At 36.9% G+C, this 18170-nt stretch overlaps 1 protein-coding gene across 4 annotated transcripts in view; it reads right to left on the reverse strand.

Moving 5' to 3' along the window:
- NEDD4 (NEDD4 E3 ubiquitin protein ligase) overlaps nt 1-18170 on the reverse strand; it is a 145948-nt gene that overhangs the window by 88083 nt on the left and 39695 nt on the right. For 2 of the 4 annotated variants that reach the window (XM_040226584.1, XM_040226586.1), the window contains exon 1: nt 4270-6273. In XM_040226584.1, coding sequence (XP_040082518.1) covers nt 4270-5820 — 1551 coding nt within the window. In that variant the 5' untranslated portion in view covers nt 5821-6273. Of the gene's footprint in view, nt 1-4269; nt 6274-14643; nt 14671-15890; nt 15945-18170 lie in introns of those variants that run through there. The other 2 variants (XM_040226587.1, XM_040226588.1) reach the window with 2 other exon arrangements.

The raw sequence follows: 18170 nt of genomic DNA on the forward strand, positions 1-18170 counted from the left end.
CTTCTCAGGACGAAAACAATGATTCGTGGTTTCTTCTTTGCCCTCCCAATCTGGCCCCTCCTCCTGAATTCCCTATCTTAGTTCAGGACATCACTATTCACCTGGTTGGCCAAGTGAAGAAAAGTTTAATTCACTTATAATCCATGGTGCCATAAAAAAAAATTATCATCTAAAAACAAAAGTAGGCACACTACACTCTCAATAACAACTTCCGTCACCTAACTATGGTCTATCGGCAGGAGACACGCTGCCTTCCTTCAGCATGCGGTGCTCCACGCAATGGAACTCCCACCACTGCCAGTGTTATCATCGACCACAACCTGGACTCTGTGTACTCCAGTCACACTGAACTGCTTACAGTGTGCTTCTTTCACATCCCCAGCCTTGTACGTGTGGTTGCTTCTGCCTACAGCAATGCGTCCCGGTAGCAGTCAGGTTTGCCCCCGGGAGGCATTTGGCCATGTCCAGAGACATTTTTTGATTGTGACAACTGAGGGAGATGATGCCACTGGCATTGAGTAAATGGACACCAGGGATGCTGCTTACATCCTACAAGACACAGGACAGCCCTCCACAACAAAAAAGTGCTGAGATTGAGAATCCCTGCCCTAAATATCCTCCTTGATTCTCTGCCTGGGGAACTCCAACTCACCCATTAAGATTCGGCTCAAATGTCACCTCCCCTGTGAAGCCTTTAACTACCAACCCAGTCCTCTCCTTCAGACAAATATTGTTGCATCTTTCTCAGTTTCTCATATACAGCTCTATTTCAGCACATCACATTTTAGTCTGAGATTTTTCTTGTCTACCAATATGTCTCTAAGGAGAATGGGATTTCCCCCAGGAAGACATTGTGCTTTATTATCTTTTATTCCCAGAGCTTGAGTCCGTGCCTGGCAAACAGGAGGCCCTCACACATGTGCTAGATGAATGAATTAAAGAAACATCTCCAGAGAAATGCAAAATATTTCTGAAGAAAACAATTTAGCTCCCTGAACCACCCTGAAATGAGTATTTTAGTTCTTCAGTTCTAAGAAATGCACATGTACAAGCACATACTTCTTGCCAAGTTTCTAAAACTGGTCATTAACATCGTTGCATCACAGTTTTAGAGTCAATATTTATAAACTATATTGATTTTTATAGGAAAGATTAAGTGTTCAAAATAAATGTAACCAAATGTCTCTAAATATTCTGCTAAAGTTAATAAAATGAGGACAGAAAATAATGGAACATTGAAAATAGTGTATATTTAAAACAGTTATTTTGGGAAGAACAACTAAATATATTATTGAAATGTACAATCTTGAGATTAGTTTTAAAGGCTTTGAAATAATTGAGACAGTTTTTTAAAGTTCTCATACCAGGCTTAAGCAATTTACCTATCCGAGATTAAATAACAGAAAATAAACAAAAACTTTTACAATAAAAAAGAAAAATGTAAAGCCAAACTTTCTGATAAAAATATGCATATACATGAAGAATGGAAGACATTAACAAGCTGGGGCAAATGTTAAAGTATTTAAAATAACAGGGCAATGAAATTTCTGAGCATCCTAACAGCACAGGAAATTTTTAAAACATAGACAGGGGAAAGTGAAACAATAACAGAGTAAACTAACAATTACACAGATTTTAGAAATCTAATGGTAATTTTTGTAACTGAATAAAAACCATCTCACCTACTTAATCTCTCTCTTGATCAAGCTGATAAGACACACAATGTTAAAATGTCAAATGCCTACTTCCAGATTATAAAGCCTTTACAAAAGTAATATTGTCTCTCAAAAAGTACAAACAATAAATATATGCCAGTTATTGGTATATCCTTTGAAGGCAAAGAAGTGAAATAAACATGATCATGCAGGTTACAAAGTCTCTTCTTCATTCTAAATTGTAAACAACACACAGAACCAAGTTGCAGATACATATAAAAGTTCTCACTAGATTTAAATAATTAGCCATTAATGAGCTGTTGATTATAGAGTTAGAAACTGGATACTATTCTGCTAGAGACTGGACGCTAAACACAGAAGAAAAGAATCTGTAGACCTCTTCATGTTTTAGAAACCAGGGTCCCTGACCAAAGCAGTGATTTAATTTCACGGCTGCTGGGTACAGATAGCTGACATTACTAAATGCTACTCTAATATCAACTTGTTAAATGTGAATCCAGACTCAGCATATCAGAATACTAACCCAGACTAACTGGAGTCATGGGAAATATTTTGGGAGCTGTTTATTTATAAGTGAGTTACAATATACCACTATAATTAGATTAATATATAATTATTGATAAACACAGGATTATTTCTCAAACCCCATTATTGTTGTCACTGCTATGTTTAGAAAAAACAACATTACTATTTTCCTCTTAAAACAAGCCCTTATTTTACCACTAATCAATTAGATCAATTTAGATCCAGCATGTGTTGTTTAATGGTCCTATGTTGTTTATAATTCTTATATAAAAAGTTGTTTAATAAATATTAAGAGGAAGAACAACTTAGAGCTTTCCAGCAAATGACACACTTCAACTATTTTATAATTGAATAATCTAACAAAAAATAGAATCTGCAGAAAGCTAGGCATTCAGCTGTCACAAAATATGTTTAAGTTAGCTTACTTAATTTTAAAGAAAAACCAGTGAAAGTATATCTTTTAGCCACACAAAGGCAGTCAAATTTAATTTAAAAACATTAAAAAGACCATGTTTTCAGAAGTATCAACAACAACAAACTATAGTATTACCACAAATCAATTATTTAAACAATATTTTTATAAATATTTCTAGGTCAATTATTTGTTTCAGGTTAATTATTTCATTAAATGTTAAATACATTTACAAGGTACATGTAATTCAATTAGCAAACTACTAATGTGTTTTTTCACAGTATCACTTAATTGTTTTTTTTAGGAGACAAAATAATTGAATGGATTATAATCTCCTAACAGTTAAGTGTTTTAAAAGTTTTACAAACAAAATTAATAATTCTAAAACATACATCAGAATGTGAAATGTGATTTTTATTCATCCTCAGTAAAGTAGTTGCTTATATTAACATCTGGGCATTGATAATAAGAGTTATTATATTCATCAGATTTCAAAAGAGAGAAAACAAACTAGCAAATATTTAATATTTTATTTGCCCAGAAATGAAAAAAAAAACACTTTAATTTTGACAGTAAGTGTTATATAAACACAGATAAGCAGATAAGTTTCTTTGCCTCAAACTATCATGTACTGTCATCTAGAATTGGTTTAGTCAGAAATAGTTTTTTTTTTAATTTCCTAAAATCTGGCAAGATCTTCCAAACACAGAAATTTTAAAAATCTATTCAAGTTCAAAACACTTAAAATACTCTGGAATGGCCAAATTACACTAAAAAGCTGTTTTGGTTAAGATTCACTGGAGTTAAATTACTACTATAATAAAGCAAAATTAACAAATTAATAAGATAACTAGAAAACGCCTAGCAATTGAAACCATAAAAATATAAAATTTAGAGTTCAATATTACTGAAAGAATGAGTTACATTTTAGAAGGCACTCTTAACTGGTAGCTAAAGAAAAACAGGGTGGAACAAAATTCCTGTGGTTAAGGGTATATACAAATGCAAATACCATTTATTTTTCCTCTGCTTTAAACATTCAGTATAATAGTTTTTATTAATGATCAAATAAATATATGTATTTCAAAGAAATATTTTCTCTATGTCCACTTATAAGAAAAGTTTCACATTAAAGTAGACTTTTTACTGTTTAATACTTTAAGTGGCTTTCTATATTTTACTTTTTTTCATAACGCTTAAAAGGGCTTTTTTTCAAAATGCTTAATGCTTAAAGCATTTATAATGCTTTAAAATAAATACTAAATGAGCATTTTTGAAAATAAGAATGAAATACGGAGTTAGACTTTAAAACACCATGCCACTCAAGGGGAAAATATACTAAGGCAAAATATTATAAAACAAATTATTATTTAAAGCCTGTTCTTATGCTACAGAATGTTTTATGGCTTAAATCACTTTGGAAAGGTTTTTTTTTTTTTTAATGCATATTTTGCATGCTAAGATATATAATAAATAGACTAAAAAACTATTAGGCACTTTTCAGATTCACAAATATCAAGTTCATGACTACAAAGTACTTGCTAGCTAAGGACCAAGAAAATATATAAAGCAGCCAAGTTATAATAAATTTTACCAAATATTTCACAGAGCTATTCTAGTATAAACTAACATTTTCCAAAACCAAAGGAAACTTACCTTATAAGAATGCTTTAAAGAATTAGGTAGTTCATTTGTGAAATCTCTGTTGCTGTCTCTGGTTAAATTATCAACTTTACCTTCATTTCCAGATGCAAACTTTATGAGTAATTGAGATGGTCCCCCCTTAGAACAATTGTGCTTAAGGCTAGATAAACAGGAAACATTTGGATAAGTTCCCCCCAATGAAATACTTCTCTGTAAAAGAGCATGGTTTTTGTTTATCTGTAAATTTGGTCTTTCCAACTGTCCACTGATATTTATTTGATAATCTACATTTTGGGAGGATGGTAAACATGCAGATGTCCTATGCATAAGCTTAATAAACTCTGGATCAGAATTAAGCTCAGTTTCTGACATCTCTGGTTTACAATCACCATTTGCTGCTTCACAATCTAATGCAGTTGCTTTCTGTTGGGTAAAATGCAGTGAAACACAAGAATATCCTTCAGATGGCTTTTCACAGACAGTCTGACTTGGACTATTATTTGCAATAATGATTTTCTTTTGTAATGAGCCCTTCCTGTGAAGAGGTCGTATGTCTCTTACTTCTCCGGGAGTACAGACTGTCTTGGATAACCGAAGTCCATTGACAGCTGTTGAAAGAAATCCCTTAGCACTAGTGCCATCTTCACTGTGGGCAATTTCACTAGGAGAAATAATAAACTGGTGTGAGGTCTGATAGGATCCTTTGCTTGGAAGAGTACCTGTACTTGTTGGAGAAGTTGGTGGTGTATTTGAAGGACTCCTAGGAAAAATGACTAAGGATGAACAACGTTTTAGTGGAATTTTCGAGTTCCTGCTCACTGGCAATTTCATAATCTCTAGTCCATGATCCAAGTCATCCTGGACAAAGGGAACTGTACTTGTACTTCTTGAGAAAATTTCACATGGAGTAGTATTCCTGTTTGGCACACTTCTATTGGAGGCGCTGTCAGAAGATAAATTTCCACCAAAAAAGGTATCATCAGTTGGTGGAAAAGTATAACCACTGCTGTCACTGATGATACTGTTGGTGTATGAACCTCCACTGGTGATACTTGTGCAGGACCCATAATCACTACCATTGCTGCTGTAAGACCCATTTTCACTGGCTGGAAAGTTACTAAGACTACCACTGCAAATGGCAGGACTGCTTAAGAGGTTACCATCATCCATGGCATTCAGTTCATTATCAACCACAGCACTGCCATCCTTTAAGACACAAGTAAATGAAGCATCATCACCATCAGCTAAGACATTGCCAGACTGAAGACATCCACTGTACCTTGTTGGTTGTAATGATATCTGCAGACAGCTGCTCTTTTTATGAACATTTTCAGATGAAGGAAAAGATGATCTTTCCCGAGACTTAAGGTTTTCCTTTATTAACGGAGCTAATGCAGTCTGCTTGGGAGTCAGCTTCATTTGAACCACGTTCGCCGTTGAAATCCGTGTTGGTCTCGTGAAGCACATGTGAATGCTGCTATCCAAATCATCTCCGGAGGTTTCTGACAAAGGATAAGTATTGCTTCTTCTGGCTGCAAAGTGCAATCGTAAGCTTTGTGCCATTTGTTCTCATTTCCAAACATGTTAAGGGCTGAGAGTCAAAACAAAGATCTCTGTCGGTAGACAGGCTAGAAGCAGCTGCACTGCAGCAAAAGAAAAAATCATTTGTGTGCCTGAAAGAGCTCAGAAGTAGTAGCCTTTATCCTAAGTAAAACCTGAAAGACCAGATAGCATATGAAAGAAAAAGACGGCCCATTCCTGAGACTGACGTTTCCAAAATGTCTTGAATCGCTTGTAGTCAAAATGCCTTCACTTACAAAGCACTTGATTTCCAGCGACCTTTAAGCTGAGCTCAGCTGCAGCACACTGCCTCAAACACTGCCAACCTTGTTTCAATTATACCTTCTCCAATTTGCATGAATGAGTAACACAAGAACAACAATCTTCTAGCATTTCAAGTTGAAACAGTATTTTTTTTCACTCCAGCTCTACTAAATGAACATTTAACTCTGTGAATCACGGTGCCTATACTTTCTCCAGCAGAGTTTGACCACTAATATTTTTACCCATAGGGATAGAATTACAGGAAGTTGGTAGGAATGAAACTCCATGTAATTGAGTATCAAATCAAGGATTGCATTTCCAAATAGTGGCCATACTAGGAATCCAGTCAACTTAGTAAATGTAAAAAGGAATATAGACTGTTAATATTTTTAAAAGGAGAAAGTTCAAATGTTTGTATATATTTGGAAACACCAAAACTGTGGGGGTGAATTAAAAGTTTAGCATTAAACCAAACATAAATATTTTAGTTTCCAAAACACTACGTACTTATAAAAAGTGAAAGCTGAAGGATCGAAATACAAAATTTGCCTAGTAATACCATTGCAAAAATTGAGCATAAGTCTGAGAAAAAAACGTTTGTGAGAAGCTGTCACCAAGCATTTTCTCCTGTAATTTTAAGGCCTTTCCAGCCAAGCAGTACGGTCTTTAAATGATTCCATTTATATTTTGACTATTAAAACTCTGCCAAGAAATAGCCTAAGCAAACATTCCATTAAAAATATATGCAGATTAGACAGAAAAACTATACCCCAATATAGTTTGAGCACACAAGATATTTTATTCCACTGTCTATGCAATTCATTCACTTAAGAGAGTGTTGTGGTAAGTAAAGAAGTCTAAAAAGGATTTAACACATCAAATAAACATATCTCAATGCCAACTCTATTCTGAAAAACTCTAAGAGCTCTTTGCTGGCCCCTACTGGTGCACTGAAACAATTCATTTAGTTGTTTGATATCTATAAAGAAGTATAAACCGTATGGCATATTTCTTTATATAGACAAAGTACATACTTGTTTACATTTTTGAGTACTAGCACTGACCTAAAGATGGAATTACTTACTACTGCTGATAAAGCTCCTGCAGGAGAGAACAGTAAAACTGTTTGTCCTTTTAGACGTTGTGATTTTGTATATATATATATTTTTTTCTGCTTTGTATTTATTTAACCTTTACTTTATTTTCAGTTTACTAGGTAATAAAAGTTTAATATTTTAATTTCTCCCCTAAATGTCACAGACCAAGGTTGGTATTCTATTTGAAAGAAACACATTTATTTTTAAATAATACTCTAGGGTATATTTAAACTTCTTACCTGAATTTTACAGCTGGAACTCCAGTAATAAATATATACTGGCTCATTCATAGGAAAGTAAAAAGTAAAATAGTTCAGTTGTTTACACCACATGGTACTACACCCAAGTTGTACTTTTCTAAGTAAGCTTTTTTTCCTAAGTAAAAAGCAAATACGTAAAACATATACTTGCATTTTGTTAAAAAAGAAAACTTAGGATATATCTGTTCTCAATCATAATTTTCTAAACAGCATTTTTAATCAAATTAAGATAGGACAAAACAGAAATATGGAATTTACTAGATTCTATTTCTGACTAGAATGAGATACTACTATGTTTTAGAATGTGTACAGTTGTAAACTTAGTAATAAAATTGTTATGCTCTTTTGGTTTGGTATAATCTACATTATGATTTTATAGACTTCAGTACATATTCCTTTATAATCTTTTTTTCTTTATAGAAGGAAGAGTCCTAATCTTTTCACTATGCCTTCAAAAAACTTCAGCTTTCCTTCTAGAATTAAGTTAGTGATGACTCAATAAATGGATTATTTCTAAAAAGCTAATCAATGAGATCAACCACTCATGCCTGTAGTCTAAAAATTCCAGTTAATCAGCAAATCTCTTTTGGGTGTTAATTAACTGAATAAGCATTTTCTCTTTCTCTTATAGTAAAGCTACAGTAAGCTTCACTATAAATATCAGCTTCATGTCCCCTAACTACATTTCAAGCTTCCAGGATAGCAACTAAGCATATCTTCTGATCCCCCTGAGACCGTGCTGGAACGATGTAAGCACCAAGTAACACCAGCAATGAGGCTGGATGGATGGTGGATAGATCTAGTTACTACTTCTAAAGAAATATCAAAATACTGCAGCTGGACAAGAAGGCAGAATACTTGAAACATTTGCAAAGAGGGCTTCAGCCAAGGAAAAGTATGAAAATCAAATGCACTTCCTTGTACTCTAGGCTGCGTTTCAATTCTAGAAAGGTTAAACAGTTTGCATTACTGGCTCTGGTCTGGGATTGCACAGGATCTGTACCACTAATAGAGCAGTGTGCAACCTGGAGAACCTGGGATAAGATGTAGCCTCCTGGCCAAAGAGATGCCAAGAGGGGAGTATCAACCCTAACCTCAAGGGGAGAAGAGTTGGAGAGTGATAGCAGACCGCACTTGGGAGGAATCTATGCAAACCATATAGCATTTTATATTCTAGAATGAAACAGATCATATTTTAGGATTAGACAGAAGCTCAGGACCCCACATTCTGAGATATTTAGTTTTTGATTATCTACACAGAAAATAAGTGTGATTATATACCCCTATGGACAGGCTCAGGATTACACTAATCATTGACTAGAACTCTGAAGGTCAATGACCCCTGTGATGCTTAATTGCGCATGTTGACTTGGCTAAGTTTTGAGTCAAACACCTATCCAAGTGTTGCTATGGAGCTATTTTTTTGATGTGATTGACATTTAAATCGGTAGATATTAAATACAGCAAAATGCCCCCCATAAGTTGTGTGTACATGCTAAGTCACTTCAGTCGTATCCAACTCTTTGCAACCTCATGGACTGGAGTCTCCCAGGCTCCACTGTCCATGGGATTCTCCAGGCAAGAATATTGGAGTGGGTGGTAGTGGCCCTCAATCAGTTAAAGGACTTCAGAAAAAAGACAGATTTCTGGAAGCAGCAATTCTGCCTTAAGACTGTAACAAGAAACCCTGACTGAGTTTCCAGTTTGCTGCCTGGCCCTACAGATTTCAGATGCCTTACTCCTACCTGAATCTGCAACCTGCCAGTACCACCTCACGGATTTCAGACCTGCCAACGCCTTAAAATAAATCAATCCCCCCACCTCATTATCTCTCCCTCTCTCATTCTCTATGTGCATGTATGTGTATCCTATTGGTTTTTATTCTCTGGATAACCCTGGCTAACACAGCCACTAAACTTAAGATGCACAGCATGTCCACCTAGAATATGAAATACAGGAGTCTCCTAAGGCTTCAGAGGCTGGATGTGTGCAGACATAGCTCTTGGGTAGTGACACAGATGTGTCACTTTGGGTAGTACCCGAAGATGGAGAAGCTATATACAGTGACAAAAACAAGACTGGGAGCTGACTGTGGCTCAGATCATGAACTCCGTATTGCAAAATTCAGACTTAAACTGGACAGTAGGGAAAACCACTAGAGCATTCAGGTATGACCTAGATCAAATTCCTTACGATTATACAATGGAAGTGGCAAATAGATTAAAGAGATTAGATCTGATGGAGAGAGTGCCTGAAGAACTATAGACAGAGGTTCATGACACTGTACAGGAGGCAGTGATCAAGACCATGCCCTAGAAAAACCAATGCAAAAAGGCAGAATGGTTGTCTGAGGAGAAGTCAAATAGCTGAGAAAAGAAGAGAAGTGAAAGGCAAAGGAGAAAAGGAAGATATACCTATCTGAACACAGAGGTCCAAAGAATAGCAAGGAGAGATAAGAAAACCTTCATCAGTGACAAATGCAAAGAAACAGAGGAAAATAATAGAATGGAAAGGACTAGAGATCTCTTCAAGAAAACTAGAGATACCAAGGGAACTTTTCATGCAAAAAGGGGCACAATGAAGGACAGAAAAGGTATGGACCTAACAGAAGCAGAAGATGACAAGCAGAAAAGGTGGCAAGAATACATGGAAGAACTATACAAAAAGATCTTCATGACCCAGATAACCATGATGGTGTGATCACTCCCCTAGAGCCAGACACCCTGGAGTGTGAAGTCAAGTGGGCCTTAGGAAGCATCACTACAAACAAAGCTACTGGAGGTGATGGAACTCCAGTTGAGCTATTTCAAATTCTAAAAGATGATGCAGTTAATGTGCTGCACTCAATATGCCAGCAAATTTGGAAAACTCAGCAGTGGCCACAGGACTGGAAAAGGTCAGTTGTCACTCCAATCCCAAAGAAAGGCAATGCTGAAGAATGCTAAAACTACCGCACAATTGCACTCATCTCACACACTAGCAAAGAAATGCTCAAAATTCTCTATGCTAGGCTTCAATAGTATGTGACCCGAGAACTTCCAGATGTTCAAGCTGAATTTGGAAAAGGCAGAGGAACCAGAAATTGGATCACAGAAAAAGCAAGAGAATTCCAGAAAAACATCTACTTCTGCTTTGTTGACTACATACTTTTACTGTGTGGATCACAACAAACTGTGGAAAATTCTTAAAGAGACTAGAACATAAAACCACCTTACCTGCCTCCTGAGAAACCTGTATGCAGGTCAAGAAGCAAGTTAGAACCAGACATGGAACAACTGACTGGTTCCAAATTGGGAAAGGAGTACATCAAGGCTGTATACTGTCACCCTGCTTATTTAACTTATATGCAAAGTACATCATGAGAAATGCTGGGCTGGATGAAGTACAAACTGGAATCAAGATTGCAAGGAGAAGTATCAATAACATCAGATATACAGATAACACCACTCTTATGGCAGAAAGTGAAGAGGAACTAAAGAGCCTCTTGATGAAACTGAAAGAGGAGAGTGAAATTCAATATTCAAAGATCTAAAATCATGGCAAATAGATGGGGAGACAATGCAAAGAGTGAGAGACTTTATTTCTCTGGGCTCCAAAATCACTGCAGATGGTGATTGCAGCCATGAAATTAAAAGAAGCTTGCTCCTTGAAGAAGAAAAGTTATGACCAACCTAGACAGCATATTAAAAAGCAGAGAGATTACTTTGCCAACAAAGGTCCACAAAGTCAAAGCTATGGTTTTTCCAGTAGTCATGTATGGATGTGAGAGTTGGACCATAAAGAAAGTTGAGTGCTTAAGCATTGATGCTTTTGAACTGTGGTGTTGGAGAAGACTCTTGAGAGTCCCTTGGACTGCAAGGAGATCCAACCAGTTCATCCTAAAGGAGATCAGTCATGAATATTCACTGGAAGGACTGATGCTGAAGCTGAAACTCCAATACTCTGGCCACCTGATGCGAAGAACTGATTCGTTGGAAAAGACCCTGATGCTCGGAAAGATTGAAGGCAGGAGAAGAAAGGGATGACAGAGGATGAGATGGTTGGATGGCATCACCAACTCGATGGACATGAGTTTGAGAAAGTTCTGGGAATTGGTGATAGGGAAGTATGGTGTGCTGCAGTCCATGGGGTCACAAAGAGTTGGACACAACTAAGCGACTGAACTGATCTGAGTAACACAGAAGCACTAACTTTTGCATTGGTATATGTAGAATTCATTTAAAGGCACATATTCTCAAATGTCCCATCACCCTCAATAACACCATTACCAAACTATGATAGTTTATAATCCCCAGGTTCTTAAAATTGGCTGAAAACATATCACTTATATTGCAAACATTTTCCAGAATACTAGAAATTCTTTCTCCTTAAAGTATATTTGCTCTTTGCCATACATTTCCAAAGAGAACCTTTCTAGGAAAAGGATGTGTCTCTAACTTAGTTGTGAATGCTACAGGAGAAGGTAAAATGACATTTACAGTGCACAGGTCAATTTACTGCTACACAATCAAGCTTGTTATTCCATCAATGGCTATAGCTTCTATGACATCTCAGGTAATCTGTACACTTCAGGACCAGCAACAAATCAGAGCATTACAATGATGTGCACCACTCTCAATTACTTCTTGTTCCCTTTTGCTAGTAAAGTGAGCTTCTTAAGAAAAACTATATTTCTAATGCATAACAGAGTACTGAACACCATGTATGCCCAAAATGGCATACTATAATTAACACACAAAATGTGATATCAGTTCAGTTCAGTTCAGTCACTCAGTAGGGTCCGACTCTTTACGACTCCATGAATTGCAGCACGCCAGGCCTCCCTGTCTATCACCAACTCCCGGAGTTCACTCAGACTCACATCCATCGAGTCAGTGATGCCATCCAGCCATCTCATCCTCTGTCGTCCCCTTCTCCTCCTGCCCCCAATCCCTCCCAGCATCAGAGTCTTTTCCAATGAGTCAACTCTTCGCATGAGGTAGCCAAAGTACCGGAGCCTCAGATTTAGCATCATTCCTTCCAAAGAAATCCCAGGGCTGATCTCCTTTAGAATGGACTGGTTGGATCTCCTTGAAGTCCAAGGGACTCACAAGAGTCTTTTCCAACACCACAGTTCAAAAGCATCAATTCTTTGGCATTCAGCCTTCTTCACAGTCCAACTCTCATATCCATACATGACCACTGGAAAAACCATAGCCTTGACTAGATGGACCTTAGTTGGCAAAGTCATGTGTCTGCTTTTGAATATGCTATCTGGGTTGGTCATAACTTTTCTTGCAAGGAGTAAGCATCTTTTAATTTCATGGCTGCAATCACCATCTGCAGTGATTTTGGGGCCCCAAAAAATGAAGTCTGACACTGTTTCCACTGTTTCCCCATCTATTTGCCATGAAGTGATGGGACCACATGCCATGATCTTCGTTTTCTGAATGTTGAGCTTTAAGCTAACTTTTTCACTCTCCACTTTCACTTTCATCAAGAGGCTTTTGAGTTCCTCTTCACTTTCTGCCATAAGGGTGGTGTCATCTGCTTATCTGAGGTTATTGATATTTCTCCCGGCAATCTTAATTCCAGCTTGTGTTTCTTCCAGTCCAGCGTTTCTCATGATGTACTCTGCATAGAAGTTAAATAAGCAGGGTGATAATATACAGCCTTGACGTACTCCTTTTCCTATTTGGAACCAGTCTGTTGTTCCATGTTCAGTTCTAACTGTTGCTTCCTGGCCTGCGTACAGATTTCTCAAGAGGCAGGTCAGGTGTCTGGTATTCCCATCTCTCTCAGAATTTTCCACAGTTTATTGTGATCCACACAGTCAAAGGCTTTGGCATAGTCAATAAAGCAGAAATAGATGTTTTTCTGGAACTCTCTTGCTTTTTCCATGATCCAGCAGATCCTGGCAATTTGATCTCTGGTTCCTCTGCCTTTTCTAAAACCAGCTTGAACATCAGGAAGTTCACGGTTCACATATCAGACAACCATAAATGCACAAGTCCATGAACTCTAAATCACACACTATATTAATGATGAAAATTTTTCAAGTGCTTTAATAGCTACTATCTCATTTTATTTTCATAATGTATTTATCAGATAGGTAAGGCAAATACTGTTATCCCTATTTTTTAAACATGAGAAAATATCTTCAGAAGGATTAAATAATTTGTCTAGTGTTATAAGCTAATATACCAAAACACAAGTTGGACTACAAGGAATTCTGACTCTTTGGTATAGGGATCTATAATATGCTGATCAGTGCATTATTTTATTTTTACTTTTAGAAATAATCCATTGTCAATATCGTAAGCAATGCTTTTTTTCTTTTGACATATCATGACACCCTGTATATACCCTATACACGGTAAATGCTCAAGGAGTGTTAATGTTAATCAGAGCATGACAAATATTAGTTTTGGCAATAAAGAGTCACACCATACTAAGATTACTGGCAAAAAGACTAGATAACTATAAGCAGGGTAGAAAGCATCAGCATGAGCTATCCCTCCTTGTGTACAAAATGCAAATAATTCAAATAAAACAGTTCACCAATGATGTGCCCAAGAATCAAGGAGAACGTTCACTGGTATCACAAACAATAGGAAAAATAACACAGTAATACCATGACCAGCAATTTAAGCCCAAAATATGAATCTTAGAGATACAATCATACATGTGTATCAGGAAACACAGCAACAACGTTTATCAATTGGTAATAGCACAAATCTGAAAACAACACTCTCTATTAAGGAGGATAAATACATAGATTGTGGTATTACAGCATTTGCAGATGAAGGGAAAACTATGCATTGGTGAAATATGTTCTTATAGACTAACGTCACAAATATATCATTTTAAGCCAAAAGCATGTCACAGAGGAAAGTATTCACAGTGCTACCATTTTAGTAAATCCAAAAATATGAAAACGGAAACCACTATGTTTTTTAGGGATACAGGTATACATGATAAAATTTTTTAAATAGCAAAGAAATGATAAACACAACTTTCAGGACAGTGGTTACTACTTGTGGGAGAGAAAAAGGAGATGCTATTGGAAGGGTTAAAGAATGCTTTGAAGATTTTGGTAATGTTCAAGTTCTTAAGTTGAATAATAAACATACAGATATTTGTCTTATTATTTAAGATAAATATTATAGTATACATACTTTTGTATGTTTATTTCATGATTACAAAACACCAATACTAAATTTTACCTGGTCCCATCTAGAAGGAAAACAGATCTGTAGCAACAGAAGGGAAAAATGAAAACATTCTCCATTTTTTTTTAAAAAGGCAAAAATACAAACAGAAAATAAAAAGCTCTGTGACTAACCAAATGATAAGCAAATCATCGTCTGTCACTGAGTCTTACAAAATTAGATTGCCAAGTTAGTGATGAAGTCTCCCTTGGCTGCAAAAAAAGTACCTTTGCCTATAATGATACTAATTAATGATTTCATCTGAAATATCTTCAGTTATGCTGTGCTGAGCTTAGTAGCTCAGTTGTGTCTGACTCTTTGCGACCCCATGGACTGTAACCTGCCAGGTTCCTCTGTCCATGGAATTCTCCAGGCAAGAATACTGGAGACTGTTGCCATTCCCTTCTCCAATATCTTCTGTTACTAGTACAGTTATCACATCTATAAAACCAAGTGTTATATAGTCCAACACTAAAAATAGAGTTTTTAATAAATCTAGTTTCTATGTTAGCTACAAAATGAATAAAATTGTTTTAATTCTTGCTGTGCTTCTGTTTAGTAATTGATAAACTTTGACTATATAACACTGTTGTTATGCCTCCATATTCAGATCTTACAGGTTTTAAACGTAAATGTAAAATGCTAAAAAGGTTTGAAATACAGTTTCAAGACAAATTAGGAAGAGGGTAGGATTTCAAGACAGTCTTTAGGAAATTAGGAATCACAACTATCATTTTATAAAAATAAAAACAGGTTATATTTGCTTTTTGTCTCTCTGAACACTGGCAATTCTTTAGAGAACTTAATTTCATGAGTTAGAGAGGTTTCCTTTGTATTCAATAGAAGAGTGGAGATAAGGGAGAGGATGGGATGTCCTAACTGGATACAGGCAACCTCAAGACCTCCACTGGAATGTGGAGGGGAAGGCTCCTGAGCCTGGGACTATCGACCAGGGTACCAGCATAAGTGTGCAGAAAGGTCAGGCCAAGAGGCTGACTTTTCTGTATCTCCTGCCATGAGAGATCTTGAGGAAGACCATGAAATCTGTTGAGAACTGATAATCAGGAGAGGTGCCAGGGAGAATAGAAGAGTAGAGAGGAGCACCAGGAAAGGCGGGGGAAAAAAATTCTATTCACCACTTTGCCCAGTCTTTCCATAACCACCTCAAAAGCATCTCTCACTTCACAGATTCCTGGCCTACTTTTGCTTGTTATTCAAGTATACCCTTGCTTCACAGTTTATGTTTGTATGGTAGGACTTACCAATCGATTTTCATCAAACACTTCAAATAGAAGCCGGTGTTGCTGAGGATGAACCTAAGTAAGGAAAAAACAACCTTTTCTTAAAAACAAGTGAACACTGGGACTCTATTCAGTATCTTATAATAACCTACAATGAAAAAGAATATATATATATATACACACATACCTGTGTTTGTGTGTATAACTGAATCATTTTGCTGTACACCAGAAACTAGCACACTGTAAATCAACTCTACTTTTAATTTTTAAAGAAGTGAACATCAAGCCACAGACACGAAGAAATAAATGCTTGTAAACATTGCCATTTCCTAATTCTTGTTACTTACAAGGTATTTTAAATAACACGTGAAACTTAATACAAAAGCCAAGACTCGTCACATGTCAACCATTTTCTAAGTTTTACCATAACAACAAAGTGGATTTGGTTTCTTATTTTCCCATTTTTCTCTGAAATACAATAAAATACACAATTTCAAAAATTTAAATATTTGCAAGTACATAAAAATACAGATGGGATTTTAACTTATTATTAATTTTATTGCACTCATCTCACACACTAGTAAAGTAATGCTCAAATTCTCCAAGCCAGGCTTCAGCAATACGTGAACTGTGAACTTCCTGATGTTCAAGCTGGTTTTAGAAAAGACAGAGGAACCAGAGATCAAATTACCAACATCTGCTGGATCATCGAAAAAAGCAAGATAGTTCCAGAAAAACAGCTACTTCTGCTTTATTGACTATGCCAAAGCCTTTGACTATGTGGTTCACAACAAACTGTGGAAAATTCTGAAAGAGATGGGAATACCAGACCACCTAACCTGCCTCTTGAGAAACCTGTATGCAGGTCAGGAAGCAACAGTTAGAATTGGACATGGAACAACAGACTGGTTCCAAAGAGGAAAAGGAGTATGTCAAGGCTGTATATTATCACCATGCTTATTTAACTTCTATGCAGAGTGCATCATGAGAAACGCTGGACTGGAAGAAGCACAAGCTGTTATCAAGATTGTCGAGAGAAATATCAATAACCTCAGATATGCAGATGACACCACCCTTATGGCAGAAAAGTGAAGAGGAACTAAAAAGCCTCTTGATGAAAGTGAAAGAGGAGAGTGAAAAAGTTGGCTTAAAGCTCAACACTCAGAAAACAAAGATCATGGCATCTGGTCCCATCACTTTATGGGAAATAGATGGGGAAACAGTGGGAACAGTATCAGACTTTATTTTGGGGGGCTCCAAAATCACTGCAGATGGTGACTGCAGCCATGAAATTAAAAGACACTTACTCCTTGGAAGGAAAGTTATCACCAACCTAGATAGTATATTAAAAGTAGAGACATTACTTTGGCAACAAAGGTCCATCTAGTTAAGTCTATGGTTTTTCCAGTAGTCACGTATGGATGTGAGAGTTAGACTGTGAAGAAAGCTGAGCGCCGAAGAATTGATGCTTTTGAACTGTGGTGTTGGAGAAGACACTTGCGAGTCCCTTGGACTGCAAGGAGATCCAACCAGTCCATTCTGAAGGAGATCAATCCTGGGTGTTCTTTGGAAGGACTGATGCTAAAGCTGAAACTCCAGTACTTTGGCCACCTCATGGGAAGAGTTGACTCATTAGAAAAGACTCTGAAGCTGGGAGGGATTGGGGGCAGGAGGAGAAGGGGACGACCAAGGATGAGATGGCTGGATGGCACCACCGACTTGATGGATGTGAGTCTGAGTGAACTCTGGGAGTTAGTGATGGACGGGGAAACTCTCAGTAAGATTCTCTAAAAAAGTTCTCTTGCACCTAGTGGTGACCAAAGAGGCCAGCCTAGCGACAGTCACTGGTGGGACTTCTGGGAAAGCTCTTTAAATGGGGCTGACTCAGCTAGAAGAGCTGCTGCTTTTGCCCTTTGTACTCCTTTTTCCTATGTGGAACTTGGTTAGGACAGCTGGCACCCCTGCAGTCATACTGTAACCATGCAGGAACAATGAGGGTGGAAGCCACAATTAAGGGCTAGATATGCCTTGGGGATAGAAAAACAGTATAAAAGAATAATCCTTTCTAGGAAGATGTAGAGGATATTTGGGGGAGGAGATAACACTTGAGCTAAGACTTGAAAGATGGGAAGAATTTGAGTAAGAAAATACAGAGAATACTCACAGCAAGGAGATCACAGGGGAGAAAGGCATGGGTGCAGAATGAGTGTGCTCTAGGAAAATCAACTAATAAGAACATTTTTATGGTAGAAAGTCTTAAGAAAAATTTGGTTATTTAGGGAAGAGCCAAGCTGAAGGCAC

The sequence above is a fragment of the Oryx dammah genome, unplaced genomic scaffold (genome assembly GCF_014754425.2).
Source record: "Oryx dammah isolate SB20612 unplaced genomic scaffold, SCBI_Odam_1.1 HiC_scaffold_26, whole genome shotgun sequence".
NCBI classification, from domain to species: Eukaryota; Metazoa; Chordata; class Mammalia; order Artiodactyla; family Bovidae; genus Oryx; species Oryx dammah.